Source organism: Gracilinanus agilis, chromosome 5 (genome assembly GCF_016433145.1).
Source record: "Gracilinanus agilis isolate LMUSP501 chromosome 5, AgileGrace, whole genome shotgun sequence".
Taxonomy (NCBI): Eukaryota; Metazoa; Chordata; class Mammalia; order Didelphimorphia; family Didelphidae; genus Gracilinanus; species Gracilinanus agilis.
Genome location: NC_058134.1, coordinates 67,413,926 through 67,439,664, shown reverse-complemented (window position 1 = coordinate 67,439,664; position 25,739 = coordinate 67,413,926). Strand labels below are relative to the sequence as shown.

The window sequence follows — 25,739 nt, the reverse complement described above, 5'->3', positions numbered from 1 at the left end:
TCTCTCTCTCTCTCTCTCTCTCTCTCTCTCTCTCTCTCTCTCTCTCTCTCTCTCTCTCCATATATATATATATATGTAGTCTTTTCATTTTATGGCTAACATTTATTTTTTCCTCTTTACTACTCTTCCCAATTCAAAAGGAAAAAAGAACAATGAGCTCCTTGTCACAAATATGAATAGTCAAGCATTAATTACAATATTGGCCAAATCAAATTTTTTTTTCTTCCATTCTGGATCATTAATCCAACAGCCAGCATTGTTTATGTGCCAGCAATGATCACAATGCCAATATGGTTGTACTTAACAGAGATGACGTGCAGCACAGAGATCACCAGAGGACATCAGCAGCTCTGTGGTATCAAAGGCATGAGATAACATGGAGCCTTTCGTGTTTTTTCCCACCTCTGTTCCCCATGTGTAGGTGTGCATGTGTGTGTCTTTGCCACTTGGGTGCTTGGTTCTTGCACTTTCACATATGTTCCCTGGACCCCATCTTTCCAACACATAGACTTCTTGTGCATAAATCCTGGCCATGTGTTGTGTAGATCATGTCCATGTTAGTTTCTAATATGTTTTTCTACTGATGCATGTTATCTAAACAATATTGCTCTTCCCATTGATATCATGAGTATGTATGGAAAATTCTGCTTCATATTTACAGGGTAAGCACGCTAACACTATTTTGCTTACTAAGCTATTTTATTAAATGCCTTTGCTTTGAATGATCTTCTTTGGCTGACCAGCATGAGTAAACTCACTGGTGGAGCTCACATATTATGGTTTTGAACGGACACAGACAAACAAAATTACTTAGAACTTTGAGAAATTTTACTGCAATGCCCAGATGCAAGAAGAATGGGGGAGGGAGACAGCTGCTGCACTTAATAAGCATGAGATTATAAATATTTGAAAGGTCATAATGTCAATCACTATATTCACTTACTTTTTAAACTTATAAGCCCATTTTGTTAGAAAACCAAAATTGCATCCTAAAAGATGTCCATTTATTTGAAAATGAAGATGGGCTAAGGCATGGCTTTCTTCTGAAATATAATTGGCTACTTTAATACTTCTCAGTCATAAAGTGATCTTCGTCATTTTGCAATTTGGAATGCTTGACTTGATTTTAAATTGCCTTATTTAGTCATTAATTTTTGTCTTGAATGCTATAAATGAGATGGTTTGTGGAGCAGCTGTGACTGACTCCCTTAGCATGACAGTGTCTTTTGTAAGTGTGAGAGAAAATATGAAAGTTTCAGATAAGCTATAAAGTCATACTTTATAAGGAGAGCAACACAGATCCATTTTAAGGACTTAATATGATACACCCACACAGTCTGAGTCAGAGGACTGATTTTTTAAAACTTTTAAAATGTAAAATAGTGGAAAATAAAGTACTTTAAAAATAATAGAATGAGCTTTATTAATATTAGTTTTGGTAACAACTACAAATTATTTGCTGGAGCCCACACTCAGAATCTAAAAAGCTAAAAGCTTGAGGATGTGAACAGCTGGAAATGAAAACCACACACATCACTTTTCATAAGAGAAGCCAGTGGAATAATAGCTATTATTGGTTCCGTTCTATGCTGTAAATAGTCCCCTGCAGACAAAATGACTTCTGATGTTCCTCTCCAAATCCAAGTGTGCAAATATATGACTTGAATATATAGAAATAAATCTTTGTACAAAACCAGAAAAAAATAGCTTACCTCTAAAATGTTAAAATGAACTTCATAGAATTTGGCAGCGAGGCAATGAGTTTGTTCTAATGGATGAGCATACTGTGTATATCCTAGATATAAATAAGGCATTTTACAAAGGAGAGGAACTCCTCAGGTCACAAGGGAAGCAAATGTTTTGTATAAACAAAATAATTTGCTGGATTTATTGAGGCATTTATCTAAATACTGAGTCTCCATCACAGAATAGCTTACCTATAGCTGGCATGAATGATTTTTCCCTGACTTAAAATGTAAACTATGAAGGTAAGGTTCATTTTTGCATGTTCCTTATGATGTGTGGCATAACGAACAAGTTCCAATGAGAATAGTAAAATAAAACACAATATTTACTTCTTTCCCCAAGTAAAGAGTGTTATACAGCAAACAACTTTCAAAGGTGGGGAAGTCTCCAAGACTTCCATGAACTCAGACCTTTAATCTTGTAGTGAAAAATGTTTAGAAAAATATTTGCTAAATGTCTTCTTTAGTATGATTCAGTGCTTGGGTGGGTAATAGCAAAATTTTTCTCCCATGCAGGGAAAAGTTCCAGGGACTGCCATCTGAAATGTCCAGTAATATTGGTACTTGGAAAACTAAAAAATCAAATGTATGTGCCACATTTATGTCACAGAAAATATTTAAATATGAATAAATCCATTGGCAAAGTTGAAAAATATGGAGGGAAGAGGATGTGCTTTTTCCATGGCTATTACTTTAGGGGATTTATATTTCCAAGCTTGCATTTTTACAAAGGTTAAAAACCATATGTGATATGTGGATATACCTCCATATTTTCAGTGGAAAAGGCTAAACTGCTACCTAGCTTGTAATGTTATAGGGAAATCATGGGAAAGCAGGAACTGCTGAAAAGCAGAGACAGTACCCTAGGAGAAACACTTTCTGGAATCTTCCCTGTCTCTGCTTTTCAGCAGTTCCTGCTTTCCCATGATTTCCCTATAACGGTAAATTAATTTTATAATTACATTTATAACTTATCTAAATACAATAGTTCCTCATTCTGAATAATATGAAGAATTTTGATCTTATAGTATTGATAACGTGAGGTAGCTGTTCGTATATGGCACTGAATTCCAAAAACTGTTCAGATGATGTCATCTATTGGCATCGTAGAAGATAATATAAAACTCTGTTCTATTAGAAACTGAAGATATTGAGAGAGCAAGAAGGAAGGGACTAAAATTTTTCATCAAGTCATAAACATATACACAAGAGATTGCTGGTCATGGCAGAAATGCCTCTAGGCTGGGAAGATACACACTGGAGAGCTCAAAAGAGACCACAGAGCAGAAAGCTAATGGTTAAAGCAGATCTAAGAGTCAGGAAAATATTCCACAGACAAAATCTACTTCTAATAGAAAATAAAATTCCCAGATAATATGCCACAGGGCTGCCTCCGATCTTTTCCTTATCAGAAATCTTCATCTCTCCAGGGGCGTTTTGATGATGATAGTAAATGGGAGAAGAGGAATTCATTTTCAAGAAACAGACTGATAACTAACCTGGCTAGAATGGCATCAGATTTTTCTCAATAAGAAAATGTTTTCCATTTCTGCTCTTTCTTTCCCATGTTTATGTAGAAGTGAAAGTTTGAACTTGGCCAAATGTCCCTGAATAGGAAGTAGCTTTTCAGCACATTCATTAAATAGGTTCCCATTTGGAGTTTCTCTTGTCTGTCAGATCAGAACTACCAGGTATATGGAAGTGTGAACTGAAGTGAAGCTTTTGTTGGGGAATTCAAAGCCACAATAATCCCACGCACATTGGTAAAGTTCACTGTTTCTTGCTGATAGGTAATAATGGCAGGAACCTAATGATTAGAGTCATCAAATGAAAATGTGACACGATGAATTTACAGAGAATTGTTTCCTGTTTACAGTGAACCAGTTTCAAATGAACTGTAAACTTTATACCTTTTCTATCACACGCAACTATGAGAAGAAAACAAAAAGGGCTTTTGTATCCACGGCCATGTGGTGTACAGTCAAACCAGACGGGTCATCAAGGACTTGGTGATTGTGTTTTTCTGGGCTACATGATCATCGTACTGGAAATAACTCAGCTGATAACATAGTTGCCAAACCTGGTGCCCATTGACTGAAGAAATGTAGATTCCAAGTCTGCCATTTTTGAAAAATCACCCTTAGGATTTGGATATGAACCTGATACGACCAATTTGCTTTCGTAATCCTGACTAGGGGTAGATTTTCCCTTGACATTTATTTCACTGTTTTGATTGGGGCCCTCGGGATGCTTACCTTTGAAGCATCCCAGTAATCCTCACCTGGACTTTTATGGGCTTTTATTGTTCAACAGGCCCAAGAATAAGATTATAAATTGCTTCAAAAGTACAGTTATATAAAGCCAAAGGAATCTAAGCAAAACAAGCTGGTTATTTAAATGAACCAAAACAGATGAAATGCTTGAGATCTACCTTTGAAATACTGATTAGTTGGTTGGTATTCTTTGTACCTGAGGAGGACCAAAATCACGTCACTATGTTGGGGTTAATGCATGGTGGGTCCAACTGTGGCTGATTATTTCACTACAATATTGGGAGGCTCTACACAGGTTGGGCACAGATAGCCTGTATAATAAACATTTGGGAAGAAGATGTCTCTAAAATTGTGCGCCTCACATTTCTTTTGAGCTACTTTAATTCTGTTTACTCATAAAGTGTAACACCTTCTTTGATGCAGGCATACCATATTGGACAGTCCTGTGCCTGTGTGTCTTCCATGTCTCACGATTGATACCAAAGTTCTTCAGAGAGAATTTTAGAATATCCTTGAATCACTCCATCTTTGTAAAGGTTTTGTACATTTTAAAATATTTTCACCAAAGAATTGGATTCCCACTTGCCAAGGTAAGCAGGACAGAGTCAGGTTAGATAAAGTAGACAATTTTTAGGGCTGCTTTTCTGGTCCCTTCTTCATGCCAGGAGGCAAGTGGTTTGGTCCTTTAAGAAGGCTGTTCAAACCCTCAGAGGGATGCTGAATTCCCCTGCTTCTTTGCTCCAGTGAGAAGATAAAAATATGCCATGGACCACTTATGTTCAGGGTTGTGACTGCAGCTCCCAGTGTATCAGCATTTGCTACTTTGTCACTTGTCCATTATCATGGGACTTTGAGGTAGGAGTAAAAAAAATAACAAAATAATGAGATAGCAAAATAGTAAAATGGGAAAGTGGTATGGGTAATGTCTTTTGACTTTCTTGTGTAAATTAGATTTCTGTGAGGCAGAGTTGTATAAAGCCCTCAGCATTACTCTCTCTTTCAAAGTAGAGTGGCAAGAAAAAAGTCAGGATGACTGGCAATGGCCCAGGATACAGTGGACGATGACACTGGCATCTCTGATGTCTAACTAAGCTTTAGACACTCCACAGCTCTTGCTTCAGCTGCTTTTATGACTATTGGAATAAATGTTTTTCTTATCCTTCCATCCTGCTGGGAGAAGTCTTCATATGCCTGGGATAGACACCCCCCAAGCCACCAGTGGATCTGAGGTGTGATGGTTTCCCTCAATCTGGTGTATCCCATCTGATGAGACTATCTTGCAGAGGTGTGGCTGCTGTGCATGCTACAGTTTCTTGGAGCCACAAGTGAAAGCTGGGTGGTAGATGGATACCAAAGGAGGAAATCAGCCATGAAAAAAAGATGTTGGCAAGTCCTCACAGCAGAGATACTGGCCTTCCTAGAATATACCAGCCCCCCCTTTTGAAATATCACATACCATCAATCAATTAGAAGGCATCCATGCAGGGCTGAAAACATAATGAAAAAATTATTTGGGTGGGAGGAACCCAAATGGACTACAGTTTAAATGAAAGAAAATTTACATGAAATGAACACATTATGAATTACATAAATGAAATAAAATAGCAATGGTCAAAGCCATTAGGAACTTTAATAATCACCTAGTTCAATCTCTGAATTTTACAGAAAAAAATATGACATTCAGAAAGGTTAAAAAACCTTCTCAAGCTTACATAATTGGTAAGCAATAGGGTGGTACCTTTTTAGGATTTAGGATTAAGTGTCAGTCCAGCAGTATTTCCTTTATTCCATGTTGCTTTCAGTCAACTGATTCATTAATTCATGCAGAGGTCGAAATCGGATTTAGAGTTGGAAATATTCTCAGAGATCAAATAGTCCATGAGTTTTTAGCTTGATGTCTATGAACTTGTTTAAAATTTTTTTTGATAGCTCTATTTCAGTAGAACTTATTTCCTTTATAATCCTGTGTATTTTATTTTATTTATTTAAAGGAATTATCATAAGAAGGACTCAAAGGATTTATCAGAATCCCAAAGAAGTTCAAGATGTGAAAAAAGTTAAGAATCCATGATCTGGTCAAACCATTTTATTTTACAGATAAGGAAATCATAACCTTGAGTGGTTAAATGGTTTGCCCAAGGTCATGTCAGTAAATAAATGAAATTCTATCCAGGTACTCTCAAGTACAATAGTCTTTTCACTACTTTATTGTTCTTATACATTTTAATACCTTTTTGTGAACCCCTCTAAGATCCAGTTCTTATAGTTCCTTAAATCCAACTCCAATGATCTTCACCTCCAGGATCTTAGATTGAATCATCATATATTTTAAAATAAGCTGACGCATATTCTTTCCAAACATAAGAGTCCTTTTATTATTGATCCTCCTCCTGCTTAGTATCCTCAAACAACGAGCCCATATACCACATCTTCTTTTACAATAGCTGAATTCAGAATAACAATCTTGAGACACAGAAAAATGAAGTGCCTTCTGGATCATCACAGGAAAATTCAATTATCTTCAGCAGAATATTATTACTGTTGTAAATTGGATTTCAGTTCTTTTAAAAAGAATAATCCATGCATGATATATGTAGTAACCCTTCTTAACCAGACTATTTGAGAACACAACACACCATTCCAAGGCCATGCTACATATTAGAGAGTTTAATGTCTCTCTTCAGCATTGCAAAGACATGACTTTAGATTGTCCATATTTCTTAGGAGGCAATTACGCACGCACACACATGTGTATACACATACATGCATGTATATGTATATGTCACAGTTTCTTTCTCAGTATGAAATTTGTCATTCTTAAAAATCTCATTTGTTTTTTAACCCAAAGACAACTATTCACTTTTAATTCATTCCAAAATTACCAAATACAAAACCAATTTAGTAATGCTTGAGGGAAATAAAAGAACTTAATGAAAGGAATAAACAAATATCAGATGCCAGACCATGCCTTTCTTGTGGTCATGGTAAAGATAAATTGAATAGTGCTGCTTAAGTTAATGCAATCTAAGAAAGTTTATATTAAGCTATTATGGAAGTGTCTGTTCTCTTTAAAGAAACGTTTTTTTTTGAAGTTGAATCATAAGTTACACATTGTACCTTGTTCAGTGACAAGATCAGTATTTTACTGCATTTGCATCAAACCCATTATCAGTGTTTTCTGTTGCCTAGCTACTGCAAATGTGAAGTTTAATGCACTTTTGATGGATATTTAAATTGTAACAGCCATTCAGCTATGCAACCTTATAGAAAATGAAATAGTTGGTCTTATTCAAATCAAAATGAACTCCTATTTTTAGCAAAGGCTCAGCCTTCCTAGGTTTTATGGAAAAGTACTTACTGCATGAGGGGAGAGTTGGCCAACAAGCCACATACCTAGTTCCTCTAGACTCTAACTAGTTACATTACTAATGCAGATTTTAGGACACAGAGGAAAGAAATAGCATTTAGGCTTCTGCATTGAAAATACCTTGTATTTAAGGATTTTTGGGAAGACACAGGTAAGAGCTACAAAAGATGATTGAGTATCAAAGAATGGTTATCTCTGCCCCTCGGGGGGAGGCCTCACATTTCTGAGGGAATAGATTCATCATGGTATCCAAGTTTTCCTCCCCTCTGAAATTATATCAAACTCATCCTGCATATAGCGTGCATACGATATAATAAATATATCCACTTGTATATCATATCCATATTATTGTGACTTCCTTCATGCAGGAATTGTTTTTCCCATTTTTTTGTATCCCTATTACTTAGCAGAGTGGCTGGCACATAGTAGGTGTTTTGATGACTTATAAAAATATAAGCACAAACATTTATATGTATATCTCTCTATAAATTTATATTCTTTCTCTGCATGTATTTTCAGAATGTTAGAAATGCCTTAATGCAGTTGTAGGCTATTAACTATGAACACAAGGGGTGTGTGTTTCTATAAAGCACACACATACAAAGATGGCTCTTCAGCATCAGCAGTGTGTATGATTTTTATTTCTCTTGACCTCATTCAAAATTACAAAATCCCCTGCTCTGGTCTTACCTGTTCCCATGCAAACACATGTTGATTGAAGTAGAATTGAATCTGTTCATTTGCAATATTAATGCATAGCTGCTCAAAGGAATTTTTTCGAAAGTTTTCAAAGCCAAAGATGTCTAGGATGCCAATGTTCAGTTGACCATCTGTCCCACTGAAAGAATTAAGCAGGTATTAAATTGTTTTCAGCTATTTTGTTGAAAGATATGAATATTAATCAATAAAGGATATAAAACAACCCATCTCAGGAAAATTCTCAGTTAAGCTTTTGTAAATGCCATACTACGATTAGGCTTAAGAAATCACTATTGGGACATATATTTAAATGGTTGCTTTTCTTAACTGCAAATTTCACTCCACAGAACACGGAGAAGAAGAAGCCTTCACCAACATTACCATTTCAATGACATTGTATTTTTGCTGCATTGTGGAAACCTCCTGAATTTGCTACATGACCTATTTAAAGGATGGCAGCAGCTATTTTGTAAGTTGCTTATGTGGTGAGTCAATTTTGTGAAGAATTCACAACTTCCGTAGAATCTGGCCATTGCTAACCAATGACAAGAGAAAGTATAATAATTAAAGATAGGATAGTTCAGCAGGAAGAACACTGAATCTGGCTGGGGCTAAGTTTAATGTCTGCTTAATCATAGGTAAATCCGGTGACATTTCTGGGCCCTAGGTTCCCCTTCATCCAAAGTATGAAACAAAATGGTCTTTTGGATCTTTTTCAGTTCTCAATTTGTGAATATATTAATCTCAAAAATTTATTCAGTAAATACCCTATTAGAAAGTCACCAACTCTATGTGAATGATGCATTTATATTTTGTTTTAAATGAACAAAAATATTTTTAAAAGTTGCCTTCCATATTGTGCAGTTGTTCTCAAAAGTTATGCTACATTACTTGATGTGTTGGGAAACACATGGATACTATGATATTTTAGCGAAAAGAAAAATTAAGAATTCTGCTTAAAATAAATTTTACTTACCTAGAAGTATGATGAAACATTGTAGTTACAAGATAAGCAAAACCTGCCTAACAATCATATACACTAATCTCAAAATGCATTAGACTTCTGTCAAAAAATAAAACAAAACTCAACAAAATGGATGCTCTTATGGAAGAGAAACTTCATGCCCACATCTCCTGAATCTGCCATAATCCTGGGAGATTTAACATTAAGCATGTAACAATGTCTCACAACAAAGAATATTGTGTGCCATAAGTAAAATAACCCCCAAATCCAAAACAACTGCTTCCAAGTCAAGTACTCTTAGTAGAATGTATTTTTGGCTTAGTAGAGTATTTTGTATTAATTGCTGAAATGTATGTTCATAATGGCCAATTCTGATCATGTATATGGAGACATATTTAGAGTAATATGTGAATTCATTAATGTTGAGGGACCGAAGACAAAACAAAAGAAAGGAGATGTTTTATTTTCGATGACAGTCTTAATCAGACTGTCTAAATAGATAATGTTGATATTTGCTTTCACAAAACATTAATTTTGAGGAGGGGGGATTAATTAAATGCAAAGTTTTAAAAATGAGCTATTTTGTTGTGAATACAAAGGACTTTTATTCATGCTGTAACCACTTGCTTAGTTTACATCAGTTGTATAAAATGCTTATAGAATTTATAATTCCATTAAGAAAAAATTTACTTGCAAAATATCAGCTGTTATTTGTATCTTAATAGTAACATAGATAGAAATCTTCTTTAGTTATTTAATTTGCTATTTTTATCTTGGTTATCTTCCAATTCTGCCCTTCCCCTCTCAGTCCCTCTGAAGATGGAATTCAACTAGGCAGTGACCAAACCTTCCTATTGCCCATTCTCACTCTGGTTTTCATCCTCATTATTATTTAGTATACAATATAGTATATAGATCTAATATATGAGCAAACATCTCTGAGTTTTATTTCTTTGAATGATTCAGGAAAATACTCTCAGATACAATAAAATCATGGGTTTTCACAATCCTTCTCTTTTGCTATTTAGATCTAAGTATTGTACTTAGAATGAGTATTTTATAGAATGATGGAATTTAGATCTAAGTATTGTACTTAGAGAATGAGTATTTTATAGAATGATGGAACAATAAAGTTACAAGAAACTTTAGATTCATTTCATCTAACACTTTGATTTTATAATCGTGGAAATCAAGGTCTACAGAGGTGAAGAGTGATTTGCCCAAGGTAAACCAGCCAGATAAGACTTTCATCTGATTCTATCAGAAGTTGCCAAAAATAAAAGATGAGTGATATTTGGCAAGTTTGATTTGAATCTAATGAAATTCAATATATGCTGAGCAAAATTCAAATATTTTAAACTGTATTATTGCACAAATAAATTGTACAGCTTGTATATTCATCACTTAAAGGAACTGATAGGTTAGTGGAAAGTTACCAGTCTTTGCCTCTTACAGTCCTAAAATATATACAGCAAAGGGACACTGAAGAATGATTTCCTGAAGTCCTACTCAGATACTTTATTGTTTTGGGTAGGTGACCATCATTTCTAGAAGTCTATGTATTCAGTGAAATTGCTGGTAGGTCCTATGGAACTGGAAAGGCTTGTAATAAGGCTTGGATTGTGTAATTTTCACTTGACGAACAGTTTAGTTAGCCAGTAAATAAGGATCCATTAAGCACCCAGTATATATGCCAGGTGCTATGCTATATACTAGCGATATAAAAAGAGACAAAAGACAGTTCTTGACCTCAAGGAGCTCTCATGGAGGAGCTCACAGTTTAATAGTTAGGGGAAAGCTGGCAACTTGGAGATGAAATTTTTGGCCATGGTAACCCATGAAATATGGAGATGTGGTGATTTATGGCAGGGGGAGGGGGTGTAATAAGGAAGGGAGAGTATAATATGGAGTAGTAGAGCACTGGACTTGGAGTGAAGAGAGAATTGGCTTTGAATTCTGACTTAGACACTTAGGTTCACGGGACCATAAATTTAGAACCAGAAGGCACCATGAGGTAACCAAGGACCAAAGAGTTTAAGGGATTTGCTCAAAGTTACCCACTTGGCAAGATCCAGGTTTTGAAGCCAGGTTTTTTGACCCTTAATCAGTACCATTTCTATGACACCATGTTGTTTTTTGTTGTGTACTTTGAGTTATCATTTAATCTCTCTAATTCTGTTTTTTCATTTGTAAAATGTAATAATTGGATTACACATTTCACGGGATTGTTTTGAGGAAAATGTTTTGCAATGCACTGTATGAATATGAGTTATATAGTTAATGCTGATGTTACTGATCATGAGAAATAGTAGAGCATAGTAGATAGAGAGACTGCCTCATAGTCAGGAAGACCAAGGTTCAAGTCTTGCCTCTGACACATCCAAGAGGTGTGACCTTGATCAAGTCACTTAATTTTTTGGTGCCCTAGGCAACTCTATAAGGATATAAATTGTAGAACAATATTTGGGTTGATCTATTTCTGTCCTGGACCTCTTCTCTGTCTACATTCTTTCCACTTTGCATGTGCTCTGGCTGATCTCATCTCCATTAGACAAGATGCCCCTTCTCAGATCAAGCTCATCATTTCTAATTTTACCACCAAGTTGCTGATTACAAGGATTACCTTGTTTGACACCACCTCCCTCAGCCTCCTATGCCCTGATTGTAGGACTGGAGGGTGGAGTACCAAATTCCTTCCAACTCTTTCTATTATAAAGGGCAGAAACTAGCCTTTCAGCTCACTTTGCATCTGATGATCTTCCTGGTTTCAATTCCGTGGAATAACATGGGGTACTCCCACATTTGGGGACCCTTAGTGTACACCCATGTTCCTACATCTATTTGTGTATTGTCTTCTATTAGATTGTAAGGTCCTTGAGGGCAGGGACTATTTTTCTTTTTATTAATTGTATCCCAGGCTTAGCATGGTGTCTAGCACATAGTAGATGCTTAACAAATGTTTATTGGATTGTATTATTAATGACTTAATAAGCTGCCATGAGTTTAATAATCATCTCTAGGTAGATGGCTCCCTCATCTAAGTACCCAACCCTAATTTTTCTCTAGTTGCATATTGGTCATTTTAAACAATTTATTTCAGACATCTCGAATTCAACATGTCCAAACCAGAACTCATTATCTTTTCTCCCAAATCTGCCACATTTCCAAATTTCACTATATCTATCAAAATTGTTTCCCATTCCAATGCTCATCACCTCAGAGTTATCTTTGGTTTCTCACTCGTCCTCACCTTACATGTCCAATAAGTTGCTCAAACGTGCCATTTATGTCTCTAGAACATCTCTGCCATATGCCCCCCCCTCTCTCTTTCTATAGGTAAGTTAATTTCTCATGATTCCCAACAAGACCAATACAATAGCTATTCTCTGGCCTCAATTATTTTTTCCACTCCAATTCAACCTTTACATAACTGATAAAATAATTTTCCTTAATCATGTATTTGATAATGACATCCTCCTATTCAATAAACTCCAGTGCCTTGATTATCTGTAGGATCAAACTCTTCTTTTTTGGGAACGGTCATCAACAACCTGCCCCAGCCTATCTTTTAGGCCTTTCCTCCATTATTCCACTTCTGCCCCAACCCTACCCACGAATACACTTTTTGTGCTCTTTGCTCCTCATAAATGATGCTACATTACCCACCAATATTCCTTTTCGCTAGCTGTTAATCATGCCTAAAATACATTTTCTCCTCACAGCTGCCTGAGAGAAACCTTTTTTCCCTTCAAGATGCAGCTTAAATACCCTCTTCTACATAAATCCTTGATTGAATAACTTCCTCAAATATTAATTTCTTCCCTTCATAACTACCTTGTAACTCTATTGCATTCAATCTCTCTCTCCCTATATGTATGTTTCTACATTTAATTATATACATATATATGGTGTCATAAAAATCTGAGTCTAGTTTTAAACCTAGAAGTTATCCGAGCCAATTGCTTTAATAAATGTTTTAGACATCCTGAATATGTACAAATATGAATATGTTTGAGATATATAAATACATTTATATGTATATACTTATACTTACACCTTTACATACATATGTGTACTTTTTATATCTATGTTTGTCTCTACATAAGTCTATATTTATGCATGTATACACAAATGTGATTTTTCCCCAATAAAATGTAAACTACTCGAGTGGGGAGGATTGTATAATTATTACTATTTTTTGGTCTTTGTATCCATAGCACCTAGAACGATGCCTCATATATAATAGATGCTTAACAAATGTTTAAGTAATTAATCAATCTGCTTTTGTAAATGAAGGTTATTTACTAGGGGTTCCCAATACCATTGGAATTACATGTTGAGTTAAAAAATATTTTATGGATGAAATTTATAGATTTTTCAAAGCGTCATGAAAATAAAGAGGGCCAAAGCAAAAAAAAAAAAAAGTATATCATTATGGTAAGCAGTGGACTTACTGAGCCTGAGCCCTATGTTTGAGAATTAAGTAGGATTATTTAGAAACAGCTGCTGAAATTCAGTTGCACAAGGACTAAATCAAAAGGAGAGAGCAAGCACAGCTCTACGTAGCTTGTGGGTGAGGTAAATTTTTCTACAGCCTTTTTACCTTTGAGATGCATCATGCTTCAGTAAACTGTTAATACGATTGACGATCCAGCTGAAGAGTCGACCATACAGTGTCTTTGCAGTAGCATCTCTGACGTCATTAGCCTTTTCCATGGTATTAGGACGAATAATTGTTTCTCCTCGAGTCACTACACAGTGGGAGGTGAGAGCTTCTTGTAGTTCATCTGCCTGGATAAAAAGCAAAGCAGCAGCTGAAAAATAAATAGATCCTTTGTTAAGAGAGATGCCACCAAAGGGGAAAATAATAATAATAATAATAATAATAATAATAATAATAGCTGACGCATCTAGCCCTTTATCACTGACAAAGTCCTTTTCATAGAGTGCCCTGTGAGACAGGAAGTCCATGCACTATTCTCCCCATTTTATAGAAAAGGAAAATGAGGCTGGGAGAAGTTATGGGATTTGTTCAAGATCATCTATCTTTTAAGCAGCAGGGATGGGTTTTGAACTCCCATCTTCTTACCTCAAAGCCAATGTTCTTTATATTTCACCAAAGCTTCCAGTGCCTTTTTCCCTTCAGGAATAATAACAACCATAAAAATACTACCACCAACTACTATGGCTGTTGCTATTATTTCTCACATCTGTATAGCATTTTCCTTAAAACAAGCTTCGAAAGAAGGTAGTGCAGACTTTGAAATCTCTATTTTACAGATGAAGAAACAGATTTTAGAAAGTGGCTGCTTCGTGATTGTATAGCTACTCAATGTCAGAGGCAGAATTTGAATCCAAATCTATCGATTCTACCCCGCAGTCCTACAGCAATAAAAAGTATCATTTATCTTCTTCTAAGTGCATGGCATGACATATAATAGTGAAATATCAATAATATGTGAAAACTCAGTAGTATGTGCAGGGATGAGCTTTATTTTTAACACATTTCTAATTTTTTGGATTCATTTTACTCTTATATTACATTTATTTCCAAATGTGTTCCTCTTCTTCCCCTCCCCTGCAAAATATCCCTTATAAAGAAGAAAGAGAAAAATGTGGGTTAGCAATATTAACCAAGGTATGAGTCATGTCTGATAATATATGTATGCAGTACTTCCCACCCCAAAACCTCTAGACAGAGATGATTTTAAAGCAGAAACGTAACTTTGGTTGGTCATTAGTATCTCTCTGTTCATAAACATCTTAGTGATTTGTACTTACAGTCTTGTATAGATTGGCCAGATACGGAGTTTCTCTACACAAAATCAAAACAAGCCCTAATGTGAAGCATTTGATCAACTAGACGGCTGCTTTTCTCTCAACAATACCAGGCAACTGAATTCTGACTGATTTTTTTTTCCTGAAGTGACAAAAATGACCAGCTATTTTGTTGTCATGGAAACACAGCTGTATGTAGTCGGTGTCTTCCGACCTTAGCTTTCCTTTTTTTTAAAAACGGGAAAACCTACAGGCGTATTACAACAGGATTTTCAGAAAACACAATAGATTCTTGTGGTTTCTGGATCTCTGAGATTAAATAGGAGGTTATGGTAGAAAAGAGAATAGAGGTGTCTACGTATTTATATTATTTTAGATACATGGGTTTTTGGACACCTCTAGCCACCCAGAGTCCACAATCATCTTGGCATTTACATTTAGAACATCAGAGTATCTTTTTTAGCTACGCATTTCAATTATCGTCTTTTTTTTTTTCTGGAGAACTGCTATATCCTGAATAAATGTTTAAATTTCATAGGGCACCTGATATTAATAGCACTGAAACTCAATGAACTAAGATAATAGGAATTTTTTTCACTATGAACATAAAATAGCTTCCCATGACTAGTATCAAATTGGTAGAGTTAATATTTAGATTAATTGGTAAAATGTTTTAATTTTTTTTTTCATTTTACTTTAGGTATTGAGGAAAAAGTATTTCTGGCTTTTTGGCTAAATTTGTTGAACTCATTCTGAGTGTTTTTTAAATACTGCATTTTTCTAAAGTGTATAGTTGGACAATTGTACAAAGTCATTAAAAGTAAAGCACTGTTTGAAAAAAAATACTGAATTAAGACATTTTTCATAGGGGAAAGGGAGTATTCACATTCTTTAGTTCCTTCCCAGTGTCATGGCTTCTTGTTATTTAACTCTATCAATGATGTTATAGATTTTTAATATATATTCTCTCCCTTTCCTTCTATATCTACTTAGATATATAGTCTACATATGAAAAGCAGTTAGCTTTGGCACATATTACTTAAATACATACTCCCCATGATGCATCTGTTAGAATATCATTCCACCAATTGTAATTTATCCACATTCTCATGGTAATATTTAATTAGGAATATCTTTTAAAGATGGAACTGGTTTTGATGGCCTCTAAGGTCTATTCCAGCTCTAACTCTATGGTCTTTAAGTGCTACTTTCTTTAAAAGATGTCTTTACTTCCCTAGTTGTCAACCCCCAATAACTGTGTATTTTATTTGCATATGTTACTGATTTATTTCTTTGTAATTATAAATTGTCCTCCTCTTCCAATAGAATGTATGTTCCTTGGGGGGTGGAGAATGTATCACCTTTTCATTTTAAAGTCTAAGAATGATATATAGTAGATTCTGAATAAATTCTTATTGATTAAAAAAAGGGAATATCGAATATCTTTCAATTTACTTTACCATATGTTTGGTAAGAGCTGATATCTTGGTAGTTGAGAGGGTCCATTACTGTTTTTAGAGTCATCAGTAGAAGACTGCTATAAGATCTTTAGGTATGTTCTCATTACCATAAACCAAGCATAGAGTCATCTTAGTTATTAAGGTCTGAGATAATTCTGGTTAACTTGGGAATAAAGTTATATGGCGAGGTAGCTCTAGACAGTCCCATGATAGACAAATTTTTCTGGGTAGAACCATCTTTAAACTTTCATAATTAATGAACCAGGAAAATTTGGTTTAAAGCAAATGGGCAAACTAGGTTTGGATGTGTGTGTGTGTGTGTGTGTGTGTGTGTGTGTGTGTGTGATCCCAGGGAAAACTTAGATATGCATTTTCTACCCATTTCTTTTGTGTAGAAAAATATATATATATGTATATATATACATATATATAACCTTAAGATATATTTTTCTTCCCATGATCTCATTTTCTAGCTTTGTAATTCTATTTTTTGCATAATTTGTCAACTCAGTGTAGAGTACAGTAGATTTAACATCAAGGGTTCTACTTAATACTTCTGAAACTTTGAGTAGACCATAATCTCACAGAGCCTGCTTCCTTATCTTTAAAAGAAAGGGGTTGGATTAGATTAGGGATTTGTAAACTCTTTTTGTGTCAGGGATCCCTTTAGAAGTTTTGTGATGTCCAAGATCACTGTTAATCAGACTAATATTTTCTTGTCTACATTCATAATGGAAAGAAATGCTAAATTTTAAAGGTTAGTGTATATGAAATGTTCAAGGACCTCCAGCAACCTGTCCCTGACTCTACATTAAGAACCTTTGGAATTAATGATCAAATCCCTTTCAAGAAAATCTATAACATTTTGATTTATGAGTTAGATGCAAAACTTTTCTTAAAAATGCTAACTCTTATATATTATGACCTTTGGGTTGAATGTTCAATTTCATGGTGGATGGCTGCTGAGGTACCTTCTAACATTCAAATGATTTCATTCCATTAGCTAGAGGATTTAGAACTGGAAAGAATCAGAGAGAAACTCATTTTTACCTTTAAGGAAGTTAAGGTCTCAAGAAATGTAGTGACTTGTCAAAGGTCATAGAGATAATCATTAGTGAAGCTGGATTCCAATTTGGGTGCACTCACTCTGAAGTCTTACCACTATACCCAAAGTGCCTCTCTCACTGATAGGTAACCTCATTAGATAATCATAGAAATAATTCCTTATCAGCATTTTACATGATAATCAGGTAATTTGTGGGCATAAAGATCTGTTTTCTAAAAGTGGACTTTTTTGTTTTCATTTATACATGAATTGAATCTGATTATTGCGTCAAGGTCTCTACATGTATATTAAATTGTTAAAAATGACCACCTATTATATCTACATATCTATATACTTCACTAAGATGATGAAAAGAAAAAAATGTAATCATGAATGGAAGGCAATAACTCACAGTTCTCAAGTGCTGCTGGGTTAGCAATGTTGCTTTTGTCAATCTGATGCTCAGTTGCCACAGAAAAAAATTCAATATTACCCACATTTAAAATTGCAGCTAGGATGCTGTATACACTTCCAAGTTCCTGGGGGGAAAAGGACAGAAGCATTGGGTTCCGTGAATCTCATTCATATCTATACTGTAGGAAGGAGATATCCATAGGTAGATTAGTCACTGAGGAAAGGGAAGGAATATTACCAAGCTCTTCCCCTTATTCTCTTCTCCTCAGCCTCTTAGAATTCCCAACATTTTTTCAAGATTCAGTTTAAGGGCTACCACTTGAAATGATGTTTCAGGAGACTTTTCCTGATTCCCTCCATTTTTATTCCACTCCACAGATGTCTTACTTTGTACAAATATTTTGTATTTACTTCTCTGTGTTTATATTCCCTCTGTACCCTACCTTCTCTAGAGTAGTCCTAGCACCTAGAACATGGAAGGTTCTGTGGGGAGTTTAACCATCCCACCACCCAGATGTAAATATAAATTGGATGGTTCAGAAGAACCCTTTTCCTCCTGTGCCCTAATCCCTGTTGTCTAGGACCCATCAGGTACAGGAAATCCATTTCTGGATGAAGGTTTCTCCTTTCTCCCCTGCCATGAGGGGTATCCTACTCTTATTTGGGGTAATTCACACCACTAGATAAGTAGGATATTTTGAAGGTAACATTAAATTTATTATAAACTTCTTTTAAAAATCAAGTGCCTTCTGTCTGAGATTACTTCTCATTTATTTATAGTCTATATTTCTTGTATAGACTGTATATTGTCTCCTCCATCAGAACAAAACTTCTTGAAGGCAGGGACTATATTTTTATTTTTCTTTGTATTTTCAGCACTTAGCTTGTAACAATTTCATAAATGCTTGTGGACAAACTGATTATCCTCTCCTCAACAGTCATTGGAGACAATTTGCCCTGTCATTGTTCTCCAAGGTTCACCAGACATTATTATCTGCCTTGTGGTTTTGCCCTCTAGATCTCAAGGATCTCCTGGCCTTTCCATTTGCCCAGAAATGGAATCTTTTCAAAAATTTTGTCTTCTGTAATTAGAATGTGAGTTCCTTGAGAGAAGCACCTATCTCAATTTTCTATAATTTTTGTCTGGCAATTACTACAGTGTTTGGCAGACAGTAAGTTTTACTTTTAATTTAATTACATAAATAAATGCATGTTGAATGAATGTCACCCTTGATATAGAAAGGGACTGTGGCTACTAGGGGAAGAATATGAAGTTTTTCCTCTATAAAGAGTGCGCCATTCAATTGCTTTATTATTTCATGGGAGTAATAAACACAAACAAGAAACTAGCAGAATAAAATTTAATCTCTTCCATGAGCCAATTCTCACTGAGTCTTTAAAACTGATTTAAAAGTGATTCCCAAAGTGGGCACCACTGCCCCCTTGTGGGTGCTGCAGCGATTCAGGGGGGTGGTGATGGCCACAGGTGCATTTATCTTTCCTATTAATTGCTATTAAAATTTAAAAAATTAATTTCCAGGAGTGCTAAGTAATATTTTTTTCTTGAAAGGGGACGGTAGGCCAAAAAAGTTTGGGAACCACTGGTCTAAAGCTACAGGCTGTGTGATGTTAAGTAGGCAGTATTCTATAATATATTTGAATTACTTTTTTGGCCATAAATTAAATGACTGAAAAATCAGCTGTGTGGATGACCATTTCTGACTAATTTCTAGAGAGTTTAGGGTAGCAATAACTTCTTTGATGAGAATTTGTAAAGCAGGTATTTCAAAAGGAGATGATTATTAAATGAATGTATAACTAGGTCACTCTTCTTAGAGGAAGTTTGTTAAGGAGACCAGGGGCTAGTTTTGTGGTACTCCAAACATGGCACTATGGCATAGTAAATCCAAAGAAACATTGAAACAGAATCTATTATCATTTTCCATAAGACCCTTCACTCTAATAAACTCAATGACCAATGTTTGGGAACTTTAATATAACAAACAAATAAATAAAAATACTTTAAAAATGCAATGGTCAACCTTGATTTCAGAGGGCAGATGACCTCTGCTACTCATTTCTTAACAAAGGAGTGATGAACCCAAGGTGCAGAATAAAACATAAAATTTTGAACAGGCAAATGTTGGATTTTTTTTTTTTTTTGCTCGATTAAGCTTATTTGTTATAAGGATTGTGCTTTTCTTCTTTTACTGAAGGGAAGATTTGGAGAGAGAGAAGAATCAGTGGTAGTGTTGAGAAAAGAAAGAGAACAAAAGTAGGAAATTGAAGCATCCTAAAAATTCACAGAAGGAAACAAAAGGAAGTTCAGAGGAAAATAGATAAGTAGGGTATTTTGAAGGTAACATTAAATTTATAATATACTTCTTTTAAAAATCAAGTTGTACATAACAGTCGTGATTCACATACAATGGGTTTTTTTTTTTAAATTTTAAACCCTTAACTTCTGTGTATTGACTTATAGGTGGAAGAATGGTAAGGGTAGGCAATGGGGGTCAGTGACTTGCACAGGGTCACACAGCTGGGAAGTGTCTGAGGCCGGATTTGAACCTAGGACCTCCGATCTCTAGGCCTGGCTCTCAATCCACTGAGCTTCCCAGCTGCCCCCATACAATGCTTTTTATGTTCTGCTTTGTATAAGGAAATGTCTATTTTTGTTTTCTTATGTTTTCATTTTCTGGGTTTTTTTTTGCAATTGTTTTAGGCATTTCTGTTTGTTGAATTTAGAACTTAAAGTAAAAAAGTAAAAAAATTAGATTTTAACATTAGATTGTAAGTTCTTTGAGGGCAGGAACTGTATTTTATCTTTTTTTGCATCCATAGTATTTAGCACAGTATCTGGTACATAGTAGGTACTGAACAAATGCTTACTGATTGTTGAATGACTAAATAAAAGGATAAAACCAAAGAAAATAATCTTGTCTGATTTTACCTTATCCCTACTCCATGTACAAATGAATATAATTTATACCTCCTGTGGTTGTAGGTGGTTGGGTGGGAAAAAAAACCCAATGAAAATTTAAATGGAGGTGGGTTGCAAAACTATTCCTCTTGCATGTGGGCAGAAAGGTTGAGAAAATACTTTTTCTTCTGGCTTTTCTTAGCACATTTTCCATAGTCAGCATGGAGGTCTACTGTAGTTCCATGGGGCTACATTGACCACTGCTCCATCTCTGGGATTCCAGCTCCCCGGAATCCCTATCATTCACTATCCTCAGCAAAATATGGGCTATAATACCAATATTCATCCTCAGTAAATTAAATCTCAGGACATAAAATGCTTGCAGTTCAGTTCTCCATTCCCAGAAGCAGATCAGAAACTCCCCACACCTCCCTCTTTCATGCAGACAACCATCTCTATATTTTCTGTCCCTTTTGTCTGTCTTGACCACAGTCTTTCCTTCTGGTTGTAAATTCCAGAGGATTCTAAAGCTTTGGGACCTTCTTCCTGTGAAAACTCTCTTTCTCACCTGAAGCCACGATGACATGTTTTCTTATGATCTAAGGAAATATGTGCACGTATCATGCTAAATTATGGAGGGGCTGTGGCCCGTTTTGGGGGAGGAGGTGCTCATGCACATAAAAATCATATGTAGCCAATGATGTTGAAATATGGCTTTAAGATTTGTAAAGAACTTTGCATGAGCCGTCTTCTCTGGCTCTCTTGATCATTCTCTGAAGTAAATTTCCATTTTAGAAATGATGAAATTGAAGTTTAGAGATATTCAGTGAGTTACTCATATACTGCTAGTAATTATCAGAATTATGATTTGAATTTATGTCTTCCCCAGTTCAATGCTCTACTGTAAAACTGTCTCAAGTACTGACATATAGTGAGACACATGATTCTTATTTCCATTGTTTTAGAATTAATTCATCACAGATTTCGCAGTTAATAGAAATGACTTACTGAAGCTACAACAAGCCAAGCAGAAATTTTCAATATGAAAACAACCTGTGGGATGACTTACTCCCAGTATGCATGCTTATAAAATGGTTTTTTGAGTACACATTCCTGGCAATAAATCCTGATTTATAAAGTAGACAAATCTCAGAAAAACAAATGGATCTCTTGACTTTATTCTTTTCTTTTTTGACATTAGGTAGACCGTACACAGGCTGACTTAAGGGTGAACTTCTCTGGAAGATGTTAAATGTGAATTTGGACCATCCTAAGAAAAATATGAAAAATTAAATAAAATAGAACAAAATTGTTGTCTTATCTACAATGCATATGGTTTCTCATAATCTAATTGAATCCAACAAACATTTATTGAGTGTGTAAAACATGCTAGACACTGGGGCTTAAAGAGAAATAGGAAAGAGTACACCCTTGGGGAGCTTATGGTCTACTTTCATATTATTATGAAACCATAATAAAAATATTAAAAAAATATGAAACAGTCCTTCAAAATCCTTGGGTTATATGAACATGAATTATTTACATTCTATTTCCAGAAAGAAAAAAAAAGCTTAAAATACTTTTTAAGAAAATTAAAAAAAATGTTGGCTATTTGTAGAGTGACTCATATTTGTTTTGTATCCCTTTTTGTATGCTTAACAACAAACATCAAAGTACAATATGACCTCATGACATATGTGACCACGAATTTCTGCTTGATCCTTTGAGCAAATTATATTCTTTGTGAAAACGAACGCAATAATTCATGGTCAAAACCAGTGAGGAAAAATAATTCCCCATATTTGGAAGATCCCAAGAAGTTGGATCTTTACTAAACTGTGGATTCAAAATGTAGGAAAAGAGAATATAGAAATACAATGATACGGCTCTATGCTAGTACTCAATCAGCTATGGAAAGTTAAAGCCATTCCACTTGCCTGATATATAGGGAATCAAGATAGGGATGAAAATAAGGACCTGTGCTCTTGAAAATAAAAATAGAAAAGTGCGAGTCAAAATATGAAGATAATAAATCTGTGAAGCAGGGAGATATTGTAATCACCATTTTGCAGATGTAGAAATTGAGGCTTAGAGAGGTAAAATGACTTGCTCAGGGTCACACTGTGAGTCAATTTTAGAGCTGGAAATTGGGGTGCAGATCTTCTGACCTTAAATTCAATTCTCTTTATATTACAGAGTGCTGCCTTATCCAGGCTGAGGCAGCTTCTGAGAAGCTTTCATTATATAAGTAAGGTTAACATTACCAGAAAATATTTTAAAACATTCAACAGAATTCTATATGAATAGAAATGGTATCTTCATGACACACATTTTGAAAAACTTTATGGTGCATTTCTATCAATGACTGTTTATGGTATGCTCAGCTAATAAAACTTTCTAAGTTTATGGGAAGGTATAAACTGTTTTGTAAACCTAAGCTACTTTTATAGATCCAAACACACAAAGAGTCTAAATTAAGTCTCTTACAAATTAACTGTTTATGAGGACACACATTAACCCTCAAGGGCATCACTCAGGAAATAGAAGTTAGAATTCAATTGCAGTCCTCACTAATAATGATCTAGATAGAGGAGGTCATTTGCCTATCTGTAAGCCCAATATATACTCAGTGAATCATTTAATTTAATTTTTCTTAAACTGTTACCTTCTATGTTAGAATCAATACTTAAGTATCAGCTCTAAAGCAGACGAGTGGTAAGAGCTAGACAGTTGGGGATAAATGACTTATTTTCCCAGTTCCACATAGCTAGGGAGTGTCTGAGATCATATTTGAACCCAGTACCTCCTGTCTCCAGGTCTGGCTCTCTATCTGTGGAGCGACCTCAGTGGTCCCTCAGTGAATAATTTTACCCTGTCACATAACCCTGGGCAATATATGAAAAGAATAAAATGAAGTGTAATCATTCAAAAATAGAAAATAAATAAAAGAAATCTGAGTTAAATGATAAAAATAATTACAGATCAAATCTATGACCTTGTTAAGTGTCATTGATCAATAAGCATTTTTGAAATGCCTATGATATGCCATTAAGCTATCAATATTAGTGTTATAAATGTATTTATTCATTCCTGATCAAAAGAGAATCTTGGCTTGAATATCATTAAAACTCACCTCCATTGTGAAACCTATCACTTTGAAGCACTGTTCAATTAATTCAAATTGGGACTTATAGAAACTATTGTTTAATAAGTCCTGTACCATTCTGAGATGTTCATTTTGGAGGTACCTGAAAAGATATATGAATGAAAGATTATGAAATCAATGGTTACAACTAAATGTCAGTGGAAAATGAAATTATTTCATGTCCCAAAGAGCAGTTCTTTATTTTACCTAGGAGGTTTATTTTCAGGCAACTTGTAATGGGCCAATTTTTTCTTTTCAGCCAAACCCGCATAGATGTAGTAAAAAATATGGAAATTTTTTTCTCCACTGAAACAATAAAAAAGAGATGTCAGTGAAGTGTAAGTAAGACTAGTTACTAATTGCTAAACTTGTTTCATCAAATTAAAAAAAATGTCAGTGCCAACCTTTTTTCTTGGAGCCTGGCCATAGTGATGCACTAGACATTCAGACAAATAGCTCTGAACAACAACTTCAAGAAAAATGAACAAATAAAATGAACGATGAAATCATACTTAAAGTCAGAAACTCTATATTTTGACAAAAGGGAAACTTTATAGGAACTTTAATAAAATAATAATTTACTTTTTACTATGCATATTTTTGAACTCTCTCCTACTTTTAAGATTTGTTGTTACCTCTGGGATAAAAGAGTTTTTGGATGAGCATTAAAAGTTCCCCTTTCCTTCCTTTCTTTTTCCCTTCCATTCTCCCTCCATCCCTTTTTTACTTCTTTACTTTTATCCTTCTTTCCTTAGTTTTGCTTTGTTCATTTTTATATCATTGACATTTCTCAATAATTTCTCCATCCTAGTTGTATTATTCAACCACTCTGGAGGGCAACTTCAAACTATGCCTCAAGGGCTACAACAATGCATACCCTTTGATCCAGTAATACCACTACCAGGTCTGTATCCCAAAGAGATTTAAAAAAAAAGTAGGAAAGGACCTACTTGTACAAAAATATTTAGAGCTATTCTTTTTGTGGTGACAAAGAATTGGAAACTAAAGGGATATCCACAAATTGGGGAATGACTGAACAAATTATGGTATATGAAGGTGATGGAATATGATTGTGCTGTAAGGAATGATGAACAGTTTAGTTTCAGAAAGAGCTGATGCAGAGTGAAACGAGCAGAACCAGGAGAACATTGTATACAGTAACAGTAATATTGTGGAATGTTCAAATATGATAGATTTAGCTATTATCAGCAATATATGACCCAGGACAATTCTTAGGGACTCGTGACAAAAGATGCTGTCCACCTCCAGAGAAAGAACTGTTGAAGTCAGAATGTAGATGAAAGCATACGATTTTTCACTTGTTTATTTGTGTATATGTTTTGGGGTTTTGGCTTTATAAGATTATTCACTTATAAAAATGAACAATATTAAAATGTGTTTTGCGTGGCAATATATGCATAACAGATTGAATTGGTTGCTAGCTCTGGGAGGTGGAAGTGAAGAAGGGAGGGAGACAATTTGGATCACAGAACTTCAGAAAACACATAGAATTTGTTATTACATGTAATTGGTAAAAAATCAAATTAAATTTTAAAAAGCTATCAAATACTATTTCGACTTTGGTATATTTGGGGGTTTTGTTTTTATATGAGTATTCTCTTACAAAAATGAACAATATTGAGATATGTTTTGCATAAATCATGCATTACCTAGATCAAATGGAGGAAGGGGAAGGAAGCAATTTGGATCATAAGGCTTCAGAAAACTTATGTGGAAAATTGTTGTTACATGTAACTGGTAAAATAAAATATCTCTACAAAAAATAACTTTCCACCCTGTAATCAATATAACAATGTCCTCTACCAAGTAAACCAGGAAGAAAAACAAATAAACACATCTGCCTTGCCTGAAAATTTATGCCCTCGATCTGTATCCATATTCTAGCATTGCTCTGACAATAAGGGAAGG

At 34.9% G+C, this 25,739-nt stretch overlaps 1 protein-coding gene across 1 annotated transcript in view; it reads right to left on the bottom strand.

Annotated features, from left to right (window-relative positions):
- The window catches only part of LOC123249820 (myosin-IIIa-like), a 140,376-nt gene that overhangs the window by 91,450 nt on the left and 23,187 nt on the right, over positions 1–25,739 (bottom strand). The window contains exons 5-6 of the mRNA XM_044678931.1: positions 13,652–13,839; positions 8,076–8,223 (exon numbers count right to left, since the gene is read on the bottom strand). Of these exons, the coding sequence (XP_044534866.1) occupies positions 8,076–8,223; positions 13,652–13,839 (336 nt within the window). The remainder of the gene's footprint in view (positions 1–8,075; positions 8,224–13,651; positions 13,840–25,739) is intronic.